Here is a 21,834-nt window from a genome sequence, read left to right as displayed (position 1 = left end):
AACAGGAGGTCCCCCAGACAGTTCTACTTTGGGACCTCCTAATGTACTACTTAAGATGTATGCTTTCTTTGCTCTTGCGCTACAAATAAACTTCAAACTTCAAATGGCCACTGGGAAAGTGAAATGGTGAGCAATGAAATAAAAAAGAAAACCAAACAAACTCAGAGCTATCGGTGGCAAGATAAAAAAGGTCTGTCTTGCTCTTACTTCCTTTGTGACCAAAGAGGTTTGCTGATTCAATGCAACGCGCTCAAAACATCTCGTGATGCCAGCAATTGGAAGAGGCGCAGGCGGCATGAAAAGAACTGTTCTCCTGTCAAGTGTACAAGAGCTCTCTCCTCTTTCCGGCGTTGGCCCAATGCAGATTAGAAAAGCTCCGATTGCGAGCAAGAGTGTGGTGTAAAAGCGGCGCATACAAAGGAAAGATACCCACCAGGCATACACTGTGTTGCGTCGAAGGAGCTCTGCTTGGACATCCTGTTCCCGCAATCATGAGGGCTGCAACGACTGTATTGCTGGTCTCCGGTGCAGCAGTTTCGGCCTTTGCTACAAGTCCAAATGTCGTGTATGACATGTTTAAGGTGAGAGACGCCTATGAACAGTTGAACTTTAAAGTCGTACGCAGCAGAACGTCTCCCTGTAGGGTCTTCCAACGATGCATTGCTTCATACTAGCATTGGGATCTTTCAGGCCACTGGTCCAGAAAAACATGAAGTTTTGTTTAGGTGCCCACGGTTAAGCATTAGATTATTCCAGCGATGTTTAATTGCCTAGTGCTCACTATTGCTGGGAAAGAACTGCGTTTAGGCAGCAAGAGCTTCGCGAGACCTGTGAGTTTGTAAGCACCGAGCAAATTAGAGCTTTTTGGCGGGGCATTGTGCAGAAAAATTTATACTTGTTTTCATGGAGTAGTTGAGATAAATACGAAAGAAAAAATCTTATATTGATAAAAATGTGGGAAATATTGAAAAAAATCCTTGCTTGAAATTTGCGGCACACCGATAGTATACATACTCGTATCATGAAAACGCCGTATCTCCGATTACCTTTACCTAGTGCGAGCGTGTTTAACCTCCTCCTTGTGCATGTCAGTCATCAGCTCTTATAAACAGGCCTTGTGGGCGTTCTTGGTTACCTTCGTTTCGACTGTGCACCAGTCGTAGCAATTGCCAGAGCTGTTATAGGCGCGGCTGGGTAGCGGTTTGGGTTCGGAAAAGCAGTTGTTGGGCGCGTTGTTGTGAAAATATGTTGTAATCTTATTCCTGGCCTTTTGAGTCAGAGTCAAGTTCTATTCGAGAAGGCATTCCCTTCGAGCAGCCATCACGTTAATCCACGTTTTCAAAAAATGGCCACCCGCACGTTCACGTAACCGTGGGACATTGATTTTCAATTTTCATCTCCTGACGCTGTTGTCCACATTATACGCTTGTTTGGAGTCTAGACCACTTAGAACTCATGCTGCATCCTGCGAGCAGTATCGAGGTGTTCAGAATCCTTGGAATTTCTGGAATGTCAACTTTCGGTACTCTTTTAGGGGGATGAATTTGAAACTTCATTTAAATACTTTCCCGCTCGCAAATTGAGTATATTATTAGGTGGCGCTCCTATCTCCGAGTCACTGTCGAAGGAATCCACACTGTTTCAATGCTGAGTTGTTCATTAAATAAAAACGTTGATGCACAAGCGAAACAGCAGGGCCAATGTCCGCAACGCGCGCGTGCGCTACAATTGTTTGTAAAAGAAAATGCTAGCCAATTTTATGCTGGTATTATAATAGCGAAGGCGGGCAGCCAAGAGCAAATACTTAAGAATAAAAATCTTTGGGAATACGTCCCTGTACCCATATTCATAAAAGTGTTCTTACGCCGAAAACTCGCAGATGCCAGCCGCTCCTTAAGTTAGACATAAGATTAGAGAGGGCGGATCGCAAATAGCAAATATCACTTACGAACAAAAAGAGCTTTGGGAATTCGGACCCTAATATTTAGTGCTTTATCGTCAATTGGAAAACTTCAAAACAACTCTGATTCATCTTGATGAACCCTGCACCCCGTACGAGTACTCGTCGTCAAATGTACTCGCATGATGTTAAGAATAAGCGTACAAGTATACCAGGCGGTGCAAAGGCTGTAAGAAAACAGGTGTTACAGCAATTCTGCTAGTTGCTTGGATACTGCATTTAAAAAGAGAGCTCCATAAATGACTTCCTTGAAGATCGGCTGGTAAAAAAAATGCAAGTTGGCCAAGCTGATTGATTGTTCATAGTTTTGGATTGTCATGAACGTTGAGCGATAAAACATTACCGTATTTTGCAAAAGGTAGAAAGCTTAACGCAGTGCTTGTGCGTGTCGGAGCTGCCAGTACTCCTTGCGTTCTAGCGCTGGTTTTCTGTAGCTTGCTGCTTCATTTGAAAGTCTAAATCACATTCTATAACAAAACTATAAACCTGGAAGCTTCAGTACACCCTCAGGTAAAGCTCACTGTATTGAGGTACAATTTCCTCAAAATGTTTGCAATAAATTATTTGTTACTCTACCGTACTTCACCAGCGAGTCATAGCAAAGTTCGTACTTCTAGGTATTACCTTTGTTTTCTATACTAATGTTCCTGCGCACAATTTTCCAACTTCTAGTAGTGTTCGTGCTGATCATATCTATGTTTTTTTATAACCATCACCGTTTTGTTGCATTTTATTTCTCTTTTTTGTGGCAGTGTAGTCATTTTTGCATTATTATTTTTAATCTTTATTATTTTCCAGTGAAGCGTTCACATGATGATACCACGGCCGAACTAAGGGAAAAGAAGTAGACCGCATTAGCCCTGATGCCAATTCCCGAAAAGTAGAATTTGATTGAAATGCAAGCGATCGTCAGGGCGGTGTACGTTTGCTATTCTCACAAAGCACCCGTATTCTGTTCCTCTTGACGCCTTTAAACTATGCCACTCTTCGGCAAGATTTATGCTTTATGTGGAAGTTTCGCCTCGGCAATGCTCTGGACACTTTATGAAAATGACTACGTGTCCTTCTCCAGTTTCACATTCCGGAAAGTTCCCGACGCGTCTGAGCCATGAATGGTTCGCTTCAGGCTTTCTCTGGACATGCTCACACAGTGTGCAGCTCTGTTTCATTCCGTGCAAAACGCCATGAACGCTGAGACCCTGGCTTGGCCTCCAGTAGTAAAGTTAGCCTTTCTGGCAAAAAGAATCGGAAATTGGGCTAGTTAGCTATGCATAATTAGAATTAATTGCGAGAACACACAGTGGACAGAAAGAACTGACAAGTGCAATGCTATTTGTCTAGTTTGTACGAGTGCTCTCCTGTCCGTCTTGTGTTCCCGCTGTGTACTTCTATATCTGTATCTCACCATCTGCAGTCCCCTGCAAGCAGCTCCCCCCACATTCATCTTTTCATGTAGGCCTTCCACTTAGCTCCTTGCTCTGTTCATAGTTCTTTACTCAAGCTGATGTTGCTTACATGCTCGCCACGGGGTCACCACATGTCGCTCCTTCCCCTTCCTTCCTCGCCCCTTGCAAATGCCTGCTGTGGGGCCACACCGGCGGTGATGACTCGAAGACACCATGCACTGAGTCACCAGAAGCACGTACCAACGTCTATTGTTTTACACACAGATCCTGGAGGCGTTTGATCGCATTGTAGGTGTGGCAACATCAAAACCCGACTCGGAAGTGCTCTGTCTGGCCGCCAGAAGAGTGGCCCTAGACCGCGCCAATCGCGGTGGTACCTACGAGTGGAGCTGGTACGAAAGAAGCGTTGAATCACCCAGGTGAGAAAACCGTTGTACATGCGTCAATTTTGTTCTGTAAATATCTTGTAAATTATTCGGGCTTTATTTTTTTCTTATGAACCACTGAATCAAGTGGCCACACATTTCAAACACTCATTTTGTGTTAGAAAGTTTCTTTGGCCTGTCAAAAACAGCTGTGTTCTAAAAATATGACGTTTCTGGGACACATCTCAGGAGATCACTCATATAGAGCACACATCTATCACATACACTACATGTTATCTTGCGCACATGGGAAGAGGCCGGCGTGGTGATTGAATTTGAAACAGATATACCCCCTCACCTTGTTGGTCGCATCGTTTTCACATTGAGAAAGCAGCACTAACGGACCAAACACCAAAAAAGGCAGGCAAACAATACACTCCCTTTATTGTGGTACCATCTGTTCGTGCTGCTTTTCCAAGAGGACCACAATGAGCCATCGTGTTCATAGACCTGCGGCCGCTGTCCTCTCCCGGCATGCCTCTAATGCTACGTCAGTGCCAGTAATCGTACAAGAGCATTGGTTTACTGGGATGCCGATGCTTTTCACAGCTCTGCGGTAGTCTGACATCCAGCTAACGGACACGTGATATCGAGCATGTGCAAAACTTCCACTCCCAATTTTGATACATATGATGGACGGAACTTCTTTATTTGACTGCGAAAATACCTCCACAGTACATGAAGTGTTGCTATAACACGTTGTACAGGTCACCTTTTACATTCTTGCGCCATATTCCATTTCATACGACTTTCGTTATCATTCGCTCTCGAGATGGTGAGACGCAATTGGTTCTTAATAGATTCGCTAAGTTTTTCGAGTTCACGTGGTAGCCGTAACAAAAAAGACGATCACAAGCTACATAAGAAAGTGCTGTTAGAACTCATAATTCGTACCACGAGTCTCTACTAAGTTGGCTGCGTCATAACGCCTTTGAAACAGCGAGGATGTCTGGCCATCTTCAAAGTCGCTCCATCTTTCATGACAATCGCAAATAAGGGAGCGTAACGCAAAGCCAAATCTGATTCTGACAAGATGTTCAGAATCGTTACTGTAACAGCTTGCCTTGAGCTGTATAACAGATGTAAAAACAGAGTGCTAGAAGTTGAACCCCGAGCCCCAGTGACATATTCGGGGGTGTAAATTGAAGTATTCCCCTCTATCGCTCTTACAAAAAAATAATTACTTTAGAATGGAAATGAGTCGCCGCTGCATTTAGTAAGGCAAGAGAAAGAAGAGGAAACGCAGGGAGAGCAACTAAGGTCGTGTGTTCTTGTCTAGCCTACACTAGGAGACGAGGAAAGGGGAGAGAAAGATTATAAAAAACTAAATCTGCGGATCCCAGGCGTTGTGGGAGTCGGTTCAAGCGAAGCTTTGATTGGTGTTTGTGAAGAACGCTGTTCCTGCTTAGCGATCACTTGCAAGAAAAGACGACACGACCCAGTTGGACACATTCTCACTGGTAACCACCTTGTTCAACATAAACACGTTACATTTGATCATGCACATTCCACGCATGACGATGTAAGAATGACGACGACGGAACAACCACGACGGCATAAAGATGACTGTATGACGACCACGCAACGACAACGATGGAGAAGTGGCGACAATGGCATGACGACACTGCAAACAGTACGGCAAAATGAAGATGATAGAACGACCACGACGCCATGACGACGATGCAACGGTGACAATGACATGATGACTAAATAACGACGACAATGTCACTACGATGACACGAAGACCATGGGAAGACGATGCTGAAGTGACGACGATGGTATGACAACGGCGCGACGGCAACATCATGTGTTTGCTAGATTGATGGCAATTGCATGACGACGACGACATGACGAGCACACTGTGTTTAAGGGAACTACGGTGGGGCATTGACGACGATGGCATGGCGATAATGTGATAACGATGTTAAAATTATTACAATTGTATCATGATGCTGGAATGACAACGACTGTATGATGACGCCGTGTCGGCGAGGCCATGACGACAATTGGATGACGACAGTGGAATCATCACTACAAAATTACAACGATGGAACAAACAGGACGGCATGATGACGATGGAATGACGACAACGAAATGACGATGACGGAATGAGAACAACCGTACGACAACGACGGCGTGTGATGGCCAATAATCCAAAACTGTAGCCAGGAGCCAAGAAGGATGACAATGGTACAGCAAAGACGGCGTTATGACATTACTCTCAGTATCACCTAAGTATTCGAAAGAGCTATTCGGCAGCAGAACAGCCAACAACAGCAGCAGCGGCGGGTGCGTCGAAGAAAGACGCACAGAAAACTTCGCTGTAGAATAGTCTGTTCGATGTGCCGACACCTGCGATGGAACATTCACGGACCTAGTCACAGGTGGTCGTAGAGTCCAGCCACCCGTCGTGGTGGCGTAGTGGCTATGGCTTTGTGCTACTGAGCCCGAGGGCGTGGCATCGAATCGCGGCCGCGGCGGCCGCGTTTTGATGGGGGTGAAATGAAAAAACGTCCCTGTACCGTGTATTGGGTCCGCGTTAACGAACCCCAGGTGGTTAAAATTACTCCGGAGTCCTTCACTATGGCGTGCTTCACAAATAAATCGTGGTTTTATCCTGTTATCTTGCAGCTCGATGTCTATTCACGCGACGTAGCTTTAGGAGATGCACATTTGAATTCTAAAGGCTACCCAGATCAGATTTACATTTGCTTAATCGTAAAAAGGAATATCACATCGCAATGATAAAATAACGTCCAATAATTCACTAAAACATTAATGAAAACTCTAGTGTTGGGACCAACTTTCAGTAGAAAAAATAACAGCCAAAAATTTGTAAACTATTTATTATACTTTTGCTTCCCAGGCAAAATATTTGTTTCTTTGTACCATTCAAGTTACGCCTGATTTTACGTGTTTCAAGCTACGGTAAATCGCACTCTATCCCGAGTATCTTCAGAAGAATTTGAGAAATTGCGCATTTGGGAACAATTTAAGATAACTAGCATAAAAACGATTTCCTCTACCCCAAGTGCCTCTTGTGCCCCAACGCGCGGGATGCTAGTACCGGTGGAGGTATGAGCTCAACTGGTGACATAGTGGGGGATAATAGTGTATCGCAACTTGACGCGCATCATAAATGTTTATTCGTTATCAACGGGGTGACTACATCCTCTACCGTAAACCCTCGTTATAACGTAATTGCATTAACCCAGGTATTTCATTATTCTAACGTTTTCGATGTGCTGAGATAAGTCTATGTTTGCTTGTTTTAAATTACTTTATTCAGCCAAAGAACTACTAGGTACCTCGGACCTCATGTTTTGCCCTCAGTCTATGCATTTTAGACAGTATTATTCGAATCGCACTTGCACGGGACTATTTTAGCACTACGCCTTAGCGCCACAAAGCTTAGCCCCAATTTATTTATTCTTTATTTGAAGTGAATACACTCCAGGAAGGAGGCCAAAAGGCACAATGCCTGACGAGGGCCTTCTCCCCATTGTAGGCATGTTGCGCTCGGAGGGGTTACAAACAAAATGAAAAGTAAATCAATCAATACATTAGCAACGTAGCATATGTGTCAACACTTGTTGGCATAACAAAACAAAAGCAAAAATCAATATATGGTCATAAAGAAAAGCAAAGCTCAGAGCCACTCCCATGTCAGGTGCCTGAGGGAGTACAATGGCGCCTGACACAGGAGAGGAAAAAAAAACCAACAAAAACTGAACTGCATAAAAGAGGCACTAGCTAAAACTTTGTGTGGAAAAAAACACAGGGTATAACAACATAAGGTAGGCATAGACAAAAATAAGCAGCCTCCTTGACACAGCACACGTACCCACCAAGGGTACGTGTGCTGTGTCACTGCTCTTACAAAGGAGAATGAATTACCCAATCACTGCTCTTACAAAGGAGAATGTCACAAGGAGATTCGTCTTGTAGAAAGGAATGAGTCATGCCTAAAGAAACTTCAAAATTTTGATGGCACAAATTGTATCGGGCACGTGCTATTCACCTACAGCCGATACGGCTCGCACATGCGCAGTGTACTTCTACAATGTTATAAATACGACGCATGCATTAAAACGTTGTTCATTCTTGTTCTGCACCCTGCTGTTGCCTCAGTCATTTATAAGCACGATACACAAATGACTGATTTATTATTTTGTGCGCCGTTCTGAAGGCACAGTTAGCTCGGCTGCCACACGAACCACCTCTCCCTCCCCACCCCCCTTCCCCGCCTGAGCGGCGCCGTATTGCAGTGTTTAACTTTGCTTTGACTCTAAACTTGCAGAATTAAGGTGAACTTCACTTTCGGTGGCGTGGGTACATTGGACAGTCTAACTAATCCTGATCCCCAAGGTGAGAATTTCTTCTGTGCACTTCTGATCTAGAGGAGATAATTTGTTGATATGACTCATGACTCATGTATTCCGTGAAACAAACAGTCCCTGATATATCCTTAACAAAAACACAATAAGTTTGGCCTACTATGACATTGTTTTCTAATAGAAACAAATTAAATGGACCACGAAGAAATTTTGTCAGCATTTCATGGCCTTCAATCCTTCACGACTTTTTTTCTCATTCTTGAATGTTAATTCACTAGGCGTGTCTCCATGGCTCCCGAGAGCCGCGAAGACCTCAGTGTCGGCTAAAATATTTGCTAAGCTTCCTGTAGTGTCGTTGGCGACACTCCCAACGAGGAACGGATTTAAAAAAACTTGTTATATTACGTTCTTTTAGGCGCGTAGATGTTTCATAAGTATCACATCGTAGCCGTTAGCTACTGTGAACTTACTCGTGGTTTCTGAAAATTTCCCTTTGTTTAAGTCTTCCACTGTGTTTTTTTAAGTTACTGCACATTTAAGTACAAATTAAATCGTTCCATGCATTGATGTAAAACGGCCGGTGCATTGATTCGAAATTCATTTTGTTGTTGTGCTCTTGCGGTAACAGATTTGTGTTTTGCTCTGTGAACTACATGTTGGTTGCAATTGCGACAGTGGAGGTCACCTGTAACGACAATTACCCAAGTCATACGAAGTTGGTGTAGTTTTGATTGCATAGTGAATTTAATTTGCTTGTCAATAAATGGCACATAAGAGTTGAAGCAGCGAGCATGGCATGTTCCGTTTCTTTATTTTTATTTTGCGGACGTTTGGATGTCCGGAAATTCTTGGAAAATTTTTAAGGCAGGGCGCGGCCTCGGTTGCTTCCCTTCATAAGCTGATGTCGTTGAACATCGCGTATTTATTCGCGCTAAAATATGTTAGCAAGAATACATGAATTTGCATGTAGCACTTCAGAACTGCGTGCTTCCTTAGCATTGACTTTTATTTGCGAGAGGGAGGTTTCGTGAGGCCTGCTGAATTAATGTAACTGTGCAATTTTGCGCGTCATCATTTGTCCTTTTCTCGAACGTGTCTTCTCTTTCGTGTACTTTTCTCCAGTGGGTGACGCCAACGTGCGCCTTTTGTTCAGTGACTACAGCACGTGCGCTCTGACCAAGTTCAGCCGGCGCGGTGAAGGTAAGAGCGACTTCGCTTATTGGTGAACTGACTTAGTTGGGTGTTCGCTTTGGATATATGCGTAAAAATTGAAACTCGTGAAATTTAATTCCAGCGATCAAAATCTGAAAGAAAACAGTGTCAGGAGTCTTTAAAATTTTACTTTGCTCGCTTCAGCACAAGGGCGCTACGCATTTTGAACCTAGCCAGGCAATGGTCGGAGCTCTTTCAAAACACTTTTACTACAGTTGGTATCGTGGTGCGCGAGTGCGTGATCACGCGGCACTTTTCGAATTGTGCGCTCTACGTATGAAGTGCCGAAAAATACATTACTCAGGACAGGGCGTGCGGCAAACGAATATTTTTGGGGGTAGGCTCAGTAACAGCTTTTACATCCAAAGCACGCCCTAAATTCAAAAGACTGACTTGTTTAATTCTTATCTACTCTTTTTAGCCAGGTAAATACTGTGCAAAAATTATTCTAGTGGCAGAAAATGAGTGGCTTGTACCGCCACAGGGTTTATAATTGTATATTGTACCTTTTTTTTAAGTGCTTGAGTAACGTTGCGGGGATACCCTGCTGATGCACAGTGTCGTCCACCATTAAGGGAAATATTTTATCATATTTCAACCACTCATAGCAGCTTCACTTTGAAATGAAATAAAACGAACTTATCTATCATGATTATATACCCGCATTAGCCGTCGTATAGGGCATACTTACTCCATGAAGTAAAACAAATGCTGAAGTTATAATCTGCCTTGAAAACTGATAAAGTGTTCCATGTAGAAGTGCATGGCCCTGCGTGTATAAGACTCTTCACCTGTTGTATGCTGTAGGACAAAGTTTTTAATTTTAACAAAACAGAGTGCCCGGCTAATAAATAAATTAATCATTTATAATACAACAATGCAATTACCAAGAATACGTTATTCAGGATCCATATTTACAAAATGTCTCTTACGTAAGATTCATGCATGCTTCAGCATCACCGACGCGATCTCATTGTTATCATGCCAATCCTTATCAAGAGTGGCGGCTGTTCAAAGGCATGCCAATGTGGAGGCGCTCTTATTTAAGATTAATTTTACGGATGCCCGAGGACTTTCCAAATCAGTTCGTACTTCACAATCTTCCGTAAGAAGACTCCAGCAAAATGTGATATCGGTAATAGAAGTAGCCAAGAGTAGAAGTTAATAGCAATTTACTCTTTCCGAACGGAAAGTTTTGCAAATTTGACACAGGCCCCGTATTCCCACACTGTTCGTAAGACTAGATGCCAGCCAAGCTTGATGCCATGCGTGATGCAGAGCGTGATTAGCGGAGGAGGCCACCCATTGACAAACAGCAGTTCCGAACGAAGAGCTCTGTTAATACGACTCTCCCACAGAAGTGTCTCCTACATTCAGGTGCTCGTTAAAGAAGCCCAGGTGGTCCAAATTATTCCGAACTCCCCTACGACGGCGTGCCCCGTAACCAGATCGTGGTTTTGGCACGTAAAATCTCATAGTTTAGAAGTATTCCCTACATTTATCTGACGTGCAAAAGCATATCATGAATGGCCGGCACTCGGCCGCCCACCAATCGCGATAGCGATCAACATAACGACACGATCAGTGCGGCGATGAACAATCATGGACGCCACTGTATAGGTAAAAGACGTTTTGTGAATTGAAGCGCCGCCCTTTAAACCTTCCTTGAATGCAACATCATGGTAGAAGAGAACTAATTTTTTCTTTCTTTTTGTTTTCGATGCAGTATGCGTGCTGTGGATTCCAGAACAAGTCAACGCGTCGATCTCGACTGTTTGCGACGACCACTTTGAACGCCACTGCGGGAGTGAGCGGAAAGCTTTACTTCCAGATGATCGATGCACGCAAGGAATGAATCGTCCTGTGGTTTAAATCCAGAGTACACTTGGTACTTGCAGTCGACTGCCGCAGGCGAAGTTTCAGAGGCTGCGGAGCAAATGAAGTGCTTTTATTTGAGCCCCATTTTGAACTACATTGTGTGCTTATTGTCCTTAGGGTACATGCATTAAATGGGTTAAAGAGAAATCGAGCCAATCATTTGCATACACACTACAGCCACTCAAAAGTACAGTCGTTGCATGAAGAATTGATGGAGAGAGCCTAATAGGAATCATTACCAACGAAAATATTGTTGTATACATTATAAAGGAGAGAAAGCACGTACTTCGGCACCAATCGTAGGTTGATGTGAGAATGTGCAAGCTTGTACAAAGTGTACACTATACCTACCGCGGTACTCAGCTAATGTGCTTCGTGCCGAACACAAAGCTTTGTGCCAACACTTTGTGCTGAACACAAAGTCCCATATATTTTACTCGAACATTTGCCAGCCTTCCTATGAAAGCTAAATGCAAAAATGCCAGTCTATATTACATTCGGTTCAGTGCAAGCGAAAGAACACTAGTTAACCAATATTACCTCTTGACCATTTCACTGCGGCGTCTCGCTTAATCCAAGGGTGGCTTGCACGACCATTTAATAACAAAAATAGTAACAATTGCAATACGGCGTAATTAAACATTCGCTAGATGACTACCACTTTGCACCTACCCAACAGTTTATCAACAATGCTGATCAGTAAATTTCACTTGGAAAGGCCGCTTCTTAAACGGGACCTGAAACACTTTTTGCGCATAGTAAGACAACCTTGCCGATCTGTTGACGAGGCTGCTCTAAACATGTGAGCCAAATATTATTGCACTGCATGTGGAAGGGAATTTACAATCTCCTGTGAAAAGCAGTGAAAAAATAACTTCCTCTTACAGCGTCATCACAAGTGACGACAATTGTGATGACGCTTGAAGCGTAATCGCAAGCAGCTGAATCGACAACAGCTATTGGCTAATTTTGTGATCGCCAGGACATTCTTAGTATTACAAATATTTTTGATTTGAGTTAAATAAATGAAATATATATGCATCTGCGATCTCAAAAAGACAGAAAAATCATTTTAAACACTACAGTTGGGCGTTGCTACGTATGCTCCGCGTGTCCTCCGACATGAAAAGCGTAACATTGATACCGCGACCACCACGGGGTCACGCCAAGCTTTTCAAACATTCACTTATGCTTCCTCGCCGGCACACTTGATTTTGCTTTCTACTAACAAATTGTTTTGACACAACACAAATGAAGCAGCGCTTTTTACGTAACACGACTCCGCACGAAAGAATTGAAAATGAACACTGCAAACATTACGCGAAGCAGTGTACAAGCTGAAAAAAAAATATTACACCACCTTCCGGCAGGGGAACCCTGAATAGTATGCGAAGCAGCCATGGGGTCCAACTCAAGTTCCCATTAGTTTCCAGTTCGTCGTTTCCGTTAGGTTGAGGTACCTAGCTACCGGCTTCGCGAGCCCGAAGTTCGGGATCGGCCTGTCGCCGCTGCCGTTTCGTGGCAGCGGCTCGAGCCCTCTCCACGGCGCTAGAGTGTACTAGAAGCTTTTGAGTGGCGCGACCGGAGCGCTGTTCCCTTGCTTGCCCCTTGCCCAACTTGTGGCGAAAGTAGCGGCGGCGCTGCCATCGCCCAATCTACCCAGGTTTGCTCGGCGGCACGGTAGCCTCTGTAGTCGGCATCTCTGTTTTGGTCGCGTAATGGCAAAAAAACAGCGTTTAAACCATTGTTACGCGCCAGGTTGCACAACTTGATATCCGCGTGTGCAACAAAGTCGAAAGTTATCCCTTTTTAAGGCCCCGAAAGACGAAGAACGACGACTTCTTTGGGAGCGGAACCTCCATCGGCTTGACAAACCGCTTGACGCCGATTGTGCCGTGTGCGACTTACACTTCGAACCGCATTTCATTGTGAGAGACTACGTGCATGTGATCGATGGTGTTGAAGTCCGTATTCCTAGGGGAACGCCGATGCTTGCCCCTGATGCAGTCCCGACGATCTTGCCCAACCTGCCTGCATATCTGACGCTGAAAACTCCGGCTCCACGGACCCAAACAAAGCGGCGGCATCAGGGTGTGCCGGCTGAGAACGACAACAGGAAGCGGCGCCGCATTAGCACTCCTGCGCAGGTGCTTGTGGACACTAACTGTGCAACTTCTGCAGGTAGCGACGAAGCTGACAAGGCAAGCTCAAGTCCCTCGTCTGAAGCGGTTGTCACTCTCGACGACCTTCGTGGGCTTGACCTACCGTCAAAATCATGGGCGTTGCACGAGTTTCCCGGGTTTGACGGCGTGTCATACGTAGCGTGCTCACTGAATTCTAGCACGTGTGAACTTTCCATTGAACGAGCCGTATTCTTCAGCAGTGCAAACAACGGAAGCGTGGAATGTGAAGCGTTCGTGCAAGACAAACTAATCAGCAAGTCTAGTTTAGTAATGGTTCAAGAGGCCTCAGATGCCCTGCAGCTTGTTGCAAGCGTCCCACTCTGTTGTGGAGCAGCAGAAACTGGGTCTGAACAAGTCGCGAGATGAAAAACGAAGAAGCGCACAGCAGCACCTGAAATTGAGTAGGCTATAAATTGCTGCATTGGCATAAAAAGGATGTCAGTTTTTGAGCATATTTTATTACTATTAATTTTTTTAAGGGTCACCAAGAAGAGAGATGATTTTTCTGAGAAGAGGTTTGTAAGCAAGAGAACGTGCAAACTCTGACGCAAAATCTGAAAATAGAATTTCATCTTGAATCTGTGATGGTTAATTTAGCAGCTTTAGGGTTCTCGGAGCACAATTACTCGAACTAAGCTGATTCATTGTTCCACTTTAGAGTCGGTTTAAACAATTTTGCAACCATAATAACATTTTTATTTATTTAAATGCATTTTACAAAGACAACCTAAGCTCTGCTATTCTGTTTTGTTTTATGTTATATTGTGTATCCTGGCTCTATAATTTTATTCTTTTTATCATTTTTAATTGCAAATGTATTGTTTGTATAAGTATGCGATTGTTAATAGGACTTTGCAGTGGTGTTGCCTTTAAACTCTCGAAATCTTGCACTGCTATGTTTCACTGAAGGCGTTTTTCTGCAGCATTACGTATGTGCATTTTTGTGGGTCCTACAACAATAAACGCATTCCCATATTTTAAAATGATAGGGTGCTCTGGAAAAACTCTGCTGTTCTTCAGACAGTGACATTCTCAATAAAGCTTGCTTTTGTTGTGAGTGAACGCAACCACAAGCAACGCGCCCTTTATTTGATTCCAACATTGGTGTTTTACGTGGAACTGGCGGAGTTCTTCGTCTTATATGCAACACATTGCTTTTTTCTTTTTTTCGAGGGGAGGGGGGGGGGATGAGGGAGGCTTCCGATGTGTGCCGGCTAGCTGGTATCTCGTGTAACTGTACACTGTAAAAAAAAAAGGGGGGGGGGAAGCGCTCGTTATGCGGTACGATGTCCTACGCTACTTCAAGCTGCAACACAGTCGGCGGCAACTTCAGTAACAATAATGTCAAATAATATTCATTTGCATTAACATTTTTGGAAAAGGGGGTATAACAAAGAATGAAAAAGATCATCCTAGGCTCGACGGAGAGGTACGAACACGTACGCGGAACGCCTGCCAGCCATCCGCGCTGGTAGATTGGTAGACGCCAGCGCCACCGCATCATTCCACGCTGAAACGGCCGCGCTCAGGCAGGCGCTCGCGCCACTCAAAAGCTTCTAGTACATTCTAACGGCGCTGTCCACGGCGCTGACACTGGCGTTGACGCTGGCGCTGTCCGTGGCACTCATCGTGGCGTTGCGGGAGGAGAATGAGAGGGGCGGAGCGCGCGTCATTAAACCGCGAGTTACAGTGGCGCCCCCCAGCGGAGTATGCAGCGCCTACCATCGCGCCTCTAACCTAAGCTGCTTCGCATTATCGCGCGCGGAGCTGCAGGTGCTGCCATTCGTTGCGCAATCCGGAGAGAAGAGCGTCGGAGAGGAGAGGAGGAATACCGAGAGGCGAGGAGATGAGACAAGGAGAGGAGGGGGAGGAGGATGCGCATGCGCAATATGGGTGTGGACGCCGCACGGTGGATGGATGGAGGGAGGGAGGGAAAGAGTGACATAGCCCCGTGAGGTGGCGAGTTTTGAGGCGGAATTCACTCACCGAACTTAGGAAGAAATTTTGGCGTAAGAAAAATCTTACGAAAAAAAGCGTATTCACAAAGCTAAAACTGTTCGTAAGAGCAGCAAGTTTGCGATGCACGCTGCTGCAAAGACGATTGCTGTAGTCGAAAAAATGTGTGTATGTAAGGGTGGCACAGGTGCGAACTTCAGTACTTCACTCATAGTAAGGGTAAGTCGATTCACAAAAATTAAACAGCCGTCGCTGATGACGACTTAAGAAGAAATTTCTACGACAGGGGTGTAGCAGTCTTGCGACCACGATTATGTTTATCTGCGCCGCTCGAGCTGACGCAGGTAAGCGTTGGAACGCGCTGTTGCGGCTGATTGGCTAGAAGCCACAACTGATAGCCGAGGATGGTGCGCGCTTATATATTTGTGCGCGCTCTGATTTGTCATCTCAAAGTGCACTGAGCTGTTTCAGTGCGTAATTGTATTGAGTGTGCGCTGCTGTGGAAGCCAGTAATATTAATGCTTTTTTTCAACCAAGGGCGCTTTAACTTAAAATGATTCCAAACTGTTTCGATTCCTAATTGCTGCAATCAGCCTCCACAATTGGTCAAAACATTTTCGGGCCACTCCCAACTTCGCCTGTCTGTCACGTGACATCACAAAAACTGCGATAGCTCCCCAACTGATATAACGTGTACACACTGATTATGCATAATTAAACCGCACAAAAGAAAAATAATCATTCCCGTTTCGACGCCTTTTCACCATTAGCTCTTTGCTATTGGTCCAATGTTTTCTGGCTACGCCCACTTCGCCTGTCTGCCACGCTACCTCACAAAACCGCGAAAGCTCACCACGTCAAAGTGACGTGTACGCGAAAAACATGCATTAATATGCCGAACAAAACTGAAAATTTTTCTGAATAGCCACAGACTGCCCCGTTCCGAAAGGAATACAAGATGGCTGCCCGTCGATCGCTCACGCCCTCGCAACTCGCACCTGCCGGTGAGCATGTATTTATTTGCGCATGATAAACCTTTTTCCGTGGCAGTAAAACGTTATGGAGCCTTTTCGGCATGCACACGACATCGCTCTGCCAACTCTTCCTTGCTGCGGATCCGTTTTAGCGTCATTCTCATCCTTCCGTTGCACGCCGCCGCGATTTTCGACCAGCCACCGCAAGCTAAGTAAGGCGAAGCGGACGAATCGGTGATACCGGCGCCACCCTCTTCATGCGGTTATCTATTTTCACTGTGCTGGCTCGGCCCCATCGAAACCCTCTCCACTAGAGCGTGCTCCTCGCCTCTTGTCAGCCAATTAGATAAGAAAAATCGCTGAGTGTAGACAATGTTATTGGTTTTGAAAGCGAACAATGGTTACCTCCTATAAACGAGGAGAGTGTTCGATTGGGTTGTTCAGACAACGCTGCGGGTCACCGCCCGATGCATGCGTCGGTGGTTACGTAAATTTGGCGTGAGGAGTTTGGAATCAAAACGGTTTGGAATCATTTTGCGTTACAGCGCCCAGGCCGCGATTTTGTAGCGATGCCTTATGACTTATTTTGGAATAGTCTTATCATCCATCGCTCACGGCCGGCTGATGCCGTTGATAACGCGAGCGGACCGTCGCTCTGACAACTGACAAAGCGCGATAAGCGCGAAAATGCATTATTGCTTCAGAGGCATCGCTACAAAATACCGGCCCTGGATTCCAACATGTCGCGGCGAGATGTGGGCGAGCAACGTGTGTCGTAACAGCAGGCGCCGTCGAAATAGGCGCTTTCCTGTTTTACCGCGTGTTGCAAGCTCAGCGGAACAATGTCGCGCGCGTTGCCATCATGTTTTAAAGCAGGGCGTACCCACCAGTGCGTGTGGCTCAGGAGCTTCATGAAGAGGAGCTTCGTGAAAGGAGACGCTGCACGCTATCCCTGTCTAAAGTCCGTATACCTTCGGAAAAGTACCGTCATCCTTTGAACAACGCCGCTTCTCTCTCTCCTGTATCTCGATTGGACGATGATAGCGCGCGCTTTCACTTCTTTATATTTGGTTTTTGTTTTTCGCCTCAGCGCCATGTCGATGTCCCTCTGCGCAGCCGTCGTCGTCGGCGGCGGAGGCAGCGCGCGCCCGGCCTGAAAGCTTCAACAGGGGCTTTCGAGGGGCGCCACCGTCGACTTGCTTTCGCAAGCGAAAAGTAAAGGGAAAAAAAAACAAGCGTTTTAGGAGAGGAGACGGCGGACGAGAGAGTAGATGGCGGCACTTTTCCTATATAGGGATCTTATCCAGGTCGGGAGCAGACGCCGCCTTCAACACAGGGCACCTACCACTTGATCGTCACCGTCGTGAACCTCTTCATCGCTACAAATTGCGTCATGTGCTTGCGCACTCAGTGGTAGCTGCTTCTGCCAAAGCAAATACTCCTCCAGAAGAAGAGTTGTATCTTCGATATATTATCGCAACAAAGAAACTAGAGTGTACTAAACGAAACCACCCCACCGACGCCGCACTAGCCCCACGCTCATACTTGCAGTGTTTGCCACTGTTTCACTCGCCGCGACTGTAGACTATGCGAACGTAGTATCAACACTTTTAAACCTTACAAAATGCTGTATTTTTTCTATTATGAAATAATAATGAGAAAATTGTTTAACTTGTCTAGTGAATTTACCACGTTGTGTTTATTGAGCGATGACGGGATAGAAGCTTTCTGAGCAGGGGGCAACCGTCAGCGTCACTGCGACGGAAATCGCACTGTCGCTGACGCATGTGAAAGCTCCCAGCGAAAATCGCTCAGCGACGTGCGCGGCAGAACGCTTTTTTTCACGCCAATCGCGCCATGTGAAACAGCCTATAGGCGTTTGGGAATCGAGCGCAAGAATTTTCGGCCAGCTGGTAAGAGCTTTACGGTCCTCCGCGCCTGTTGCGCAGTGGTGAGATCAACATGACAGCGGGGAAAGACCGCCGCAGTGGCCTGGTATCGCGAAGTGAACAATGTGAAGCGTGCCCGACGCTTCACATTTGTAACTTCTAACGATAATTAGAAACACAGCGTGGTCACTAAAAAGCATCGTATCAGCAAGATCAGCATTTACATCACTCGAATTATGTTGCCTTGTGCATTCTTCCGGCGGCGCACAGATGTAGATGTAGATGTAGAGCCTTGGTGGTAGTGGCACATCCTCACTCTGGGAGATTGGCCAAGAATTCAGTTCGAGCACTGAATTCAGTGCGTTTCGTTCTTCTTACTGGGGTTTTACGTGCCATAACCAGTTCTCATTATGAGGCACGCCGTAGTGAAGGGCTCCGGATTAATTTTGACCATCTGGGTTTCTTTAACATGCAGTACAGCGTTTCGACAAAGCTACGACATTTGTATGTAATTAGCCGTGTAAGTGCGTATCGTAAGAATTGTACTGAAGGGCTGAACGAACGGCCGTGGTGCTTGAATCATACGGCTGACCACTCAATAATGTTTTCATTTGTGTCTAACTTCCATATTTGCCTTTAGACACAGCTCACGTATCCGCAACTTCTCAGGCTTCGACTCTGATTCAGCGATAGTTCTGGCTTCACATGTTTTAATGAGCTGCAAAAAAAAGGTGCAATAATACTTATCGAGAAAACGGTCAGGCAAGGAGAGACAATCTCTCCCGCTATAATAAATGCATGCTTAGAAGTATTCACGCTTATAGACTGAGAAGGATCAAAGGCGATGATCAACGGCGAATATCTCAACAACCTTCAGATTGCCGATAACATTGTCCTGATCAACAACGCTTCGGACGCATTGCAACAATTGATTGAGGATGTTAACCGGGAATGTGTTAGAATAGGTTAACAAAGGTATTGTTAAATAACCTGTCAAGTGAACAAGAATTCATGATCGGCAGGAGTAAGATTATCTTGGTCAATTACTCACATGGAACCCTGATTATGAGACGGAAATTTTCAAAAGAATGAAATGGGTTGGAGTGCATAAGGCCGGCATTACCAAATCATGACCGGGAGGTCACCGCTGTCGTTGAAAAGAAACATGTACAATCATTCCATTCTTCAAGTAATATCATATGGGGCAGAAACTTCGAGGTTAACAATGAAGCGATGAGTTAAGGACCGCTCAAACAAGCGATGGAAAGAAAAATGTTATGCCTAACGCTGACAGAGAGCAAGATAGCGGTGTGGATTAGGGAGCAAACGGGGGTAGTGGTAGTTGAAATTAAGAGGAAAATAGGAGCTAGGCATGCCGCGTAATTTAGAGGGGAGATAATCGGTGGTCCATTAGAAATACAGAGGGCGTACTAGGGGGAAGGAAACGCTGTCTAGGACGCCGTATAATTAGGTGGGGTCATGAAATGAGGAAATTTAAGGCGTAACTTGAAATCAGCTAGCGCAGGTGAGGGGTAATTAGAGATCACTGGGAGAAGGCCTCCGTCCTGCAGTGAACATAATAGTAGCACTGATGACAAACAACATCCAAAATTCGCGCGGAATTTTAACGGACTCTTGCTCTTCAGACGCATTTCTCTTCGTACTGTGAGGCCGCATTAGTATGTTTAAAGAAGGGCGTTGGGCGCAGTTGGATAGCACCACCGCCACCTTGGCATCGTACTATATGTGCAGTGACTGCTCGTACTAAGGTGAGTCAGTGTGCAAGATCGATGAGTTAAACCGATTTGATCCGAAACCAGCTAGAACGTTGAACCGATGTGTGCTTCGAGTACGGTGCTGTGCAGTATTCTGACGTGCACTTGAGCGAGTTGTTCTTATGAGGCTGGTAAATTTATGAAGTGCCACATGGTCTATGGCAGACAGTGTAGTTAGGGTGTTCCTGGCTTTGACGTCACCAACCTATGATTTATTACCGGTCGCCAAAATTCATGTGTACGCCCCTTTGTGCATTTCGCCTCTGTCGGAATGTGGCCGCCTGAACCTGCAAGAACAAAGTCTTGACCTTGTGCGAGGCATCATCGTGTTTTATCAATTGAGGAGAAGCTAAGAAGATGCGATGAATGCTAATATCACGTCAAAGTTTGATAAGCTGCGAAACTTACAGGTGTGGATGTTACGTAGTGAAGTTTTCTGTCATGATTTGGGAGTGTTGATAGCCGCGGCTTCTTTCTGTATTTATTTTTTAGGACTGCTTTAATAGCTCGCCGTGCCCTCGACAGTGATCCTATGCGAAGGGAGCACGCGTTTCGTCAGTCGGTTGGCGCTTGACAAAGTCGTAGACCAGCTCCTTAGACGGTACCGGATGCCGAGGGAGCTGATATTGCGCCTATGCGCGGCATTCGAACCACGCCTGCAACCGTATGCAGCGGATCACATACCATCCGAATGAACATACGGGTGGTGGGCCCCTTGCCTTGAGACCATACAAGGTATATATGATAGAGGTTTTTTATTATTTCCCTAATTAGTATCGAAATATGGACGCTCAGTAGCTTTGTTATAGGGAGGTGGGGGTAGTGGTGATGTATACAGGCGGGGTGAGCCTGGCAGACCAGGCCAACAATTACTCCGACTGCGCGTCTTATTCTGCGCCAAATGTGTCACCATGTATCCATCAGTCCTGTCTCTCGCAGAAATGTGAGCAGAATGCGTAACACTTTCACTGCAATTCTTTTGACGGCAGTGCGGGGAACGGGCGAGCGTGGTTGCGTTGTCGGCACTGTAGCAGACGCCCGGAAAGGGAAGCTGTCGTATAGGGGTGTGCAGTGATTTGCCGTAAGAATATACAGGATGTTCCAGCTATCATGCAGCACGATTTAAAAAAAGAGGAACGGCGTTACGCGAAGCAAACCTAGTGCGTATTGTTTCCAGTACAGTGGAGTACCCGCCAGTAATTTTTTCGTTACTGAGATTTAATTTGGTATATGTAATTAATTATCTAACTCGTAAAGTACTCGTAAAGTACTCGTAACTCGTAAAGTACGTAAAGTAAGTAAAGTACTCCCGATACAGCTTTCTGTTGCTCAATACTGTGCTACATAAAAGTGTTTTTATTAAATTAGGACAGTACTTCTCAAGTTGAATAATTAAATACAATTACCTAATTAAATCTCCGTAACGAAAAAATTACTGGTGGCTACTCCACTGTACTGGAAACAATACGCTCTAGGTTTGCTTCGCGTAACGCCGTTCCTCTTTTTTTTTAAATCGTGCTGCGTGATAGCTGGAACACCCTGTATACTCGACGATATATGCGTGGCGAACCCACCGTGGTTGCTCAGTGGCTATGGTGTTGGGCTGCTGAGCACGAGGTCGCGGGATGGAATCCCGGCCACGGCGGCCGCATTTCGATGGGGGCGAAATGCGAAAACACCTGTGTACTTAGATTTAGGTGCACGTTAAAGAACCCCAGGTGGTCCAATTTCCGGAGTCCCCCACTACGGCATGCATAATAATCAGAACTGGTTTTGGCACGTAAAACGCCATTTTAATTTTATGCATGTTGTGCGATCATGCTATCAGTCGACCGCGCT

The 21,834-nt window shown here is 45.4% G+C and overlaps 1 protein-coding gene across 1 annotated transcript; it reads left to right on the top strand.

Moving 5' to 3' along the window:
* Nucleotides 1–292: 292 nt before the first annotated feature.
* LOC119455360 (uncharacterized) lies at nucleotides 293–11,365 on the top strand. Its single transcript, XM_037716749.2, has 5 exons — nucleotides 293–581; nucleotides 3,631–3,785; nucleotides 8,092–8,159; nucleotides 9,251–9,328; nucleotides 11,067–11,365. Exons 1-5 carry the CDS (start codon nucleotides 492–494, stop codon nucleotides 11,210–11,212), a joined length of 537 nt encoding a protein of 178 aa, XP_037572677.1. The 5' UTR covers nucleotides 293–491; the 3' UTR covers nucleotides 11,213–11,365.
* The last annotated feature ends 10,469 nt before the right edge of the window (nucleotides 11,366–21,834 follow it).

This window comes from Dermacentor silvarum, chromosome 1, assembly GCF_013339745.2.
Source record: "Dermacentor silvarum isolate Dsil-2018 chromosome 1, BIME_Dsil_1.4, whole genome shotgun sequence".
NCBI classification, from domain to species: domain Eukaryota; kingdom Metazoa; phylum Arthropoda; class Arachnida; order Ixodida; family Ixodidae; genus Dermacentor; species Dermacentor silvarum.
The sequence above is the reverse complement of the archived record's forward strand: the minus strand, read 5'-3'. Positions and strand labels throughout refer to the sequence as shown.

Bases quoted from the DNA above. Each gene is read 5' to 3' on its own strand.
- LOC119455360 (XM_037716749.2), top strand. From the start codon at position 492: ATGAGGGCTGCAACGACTGTATTGCTGGTCTCCGGTGCAGCAGTTTCG. The intron at 582-3,630 runs GTGAGAGACGCC...TTTTACACACAG, and splicing joins TCGTGTATGACATGTTTAAG to ATCCTGGAGGCGTTTGATCG. The intron at 9,329-11,066 runs GTAAGAGCGACT...TTTTCGATGCAG, and splicing joins GTTCAGCCGGCGCGGTGAAG to TATGCGTGCTGTGGATTCCA.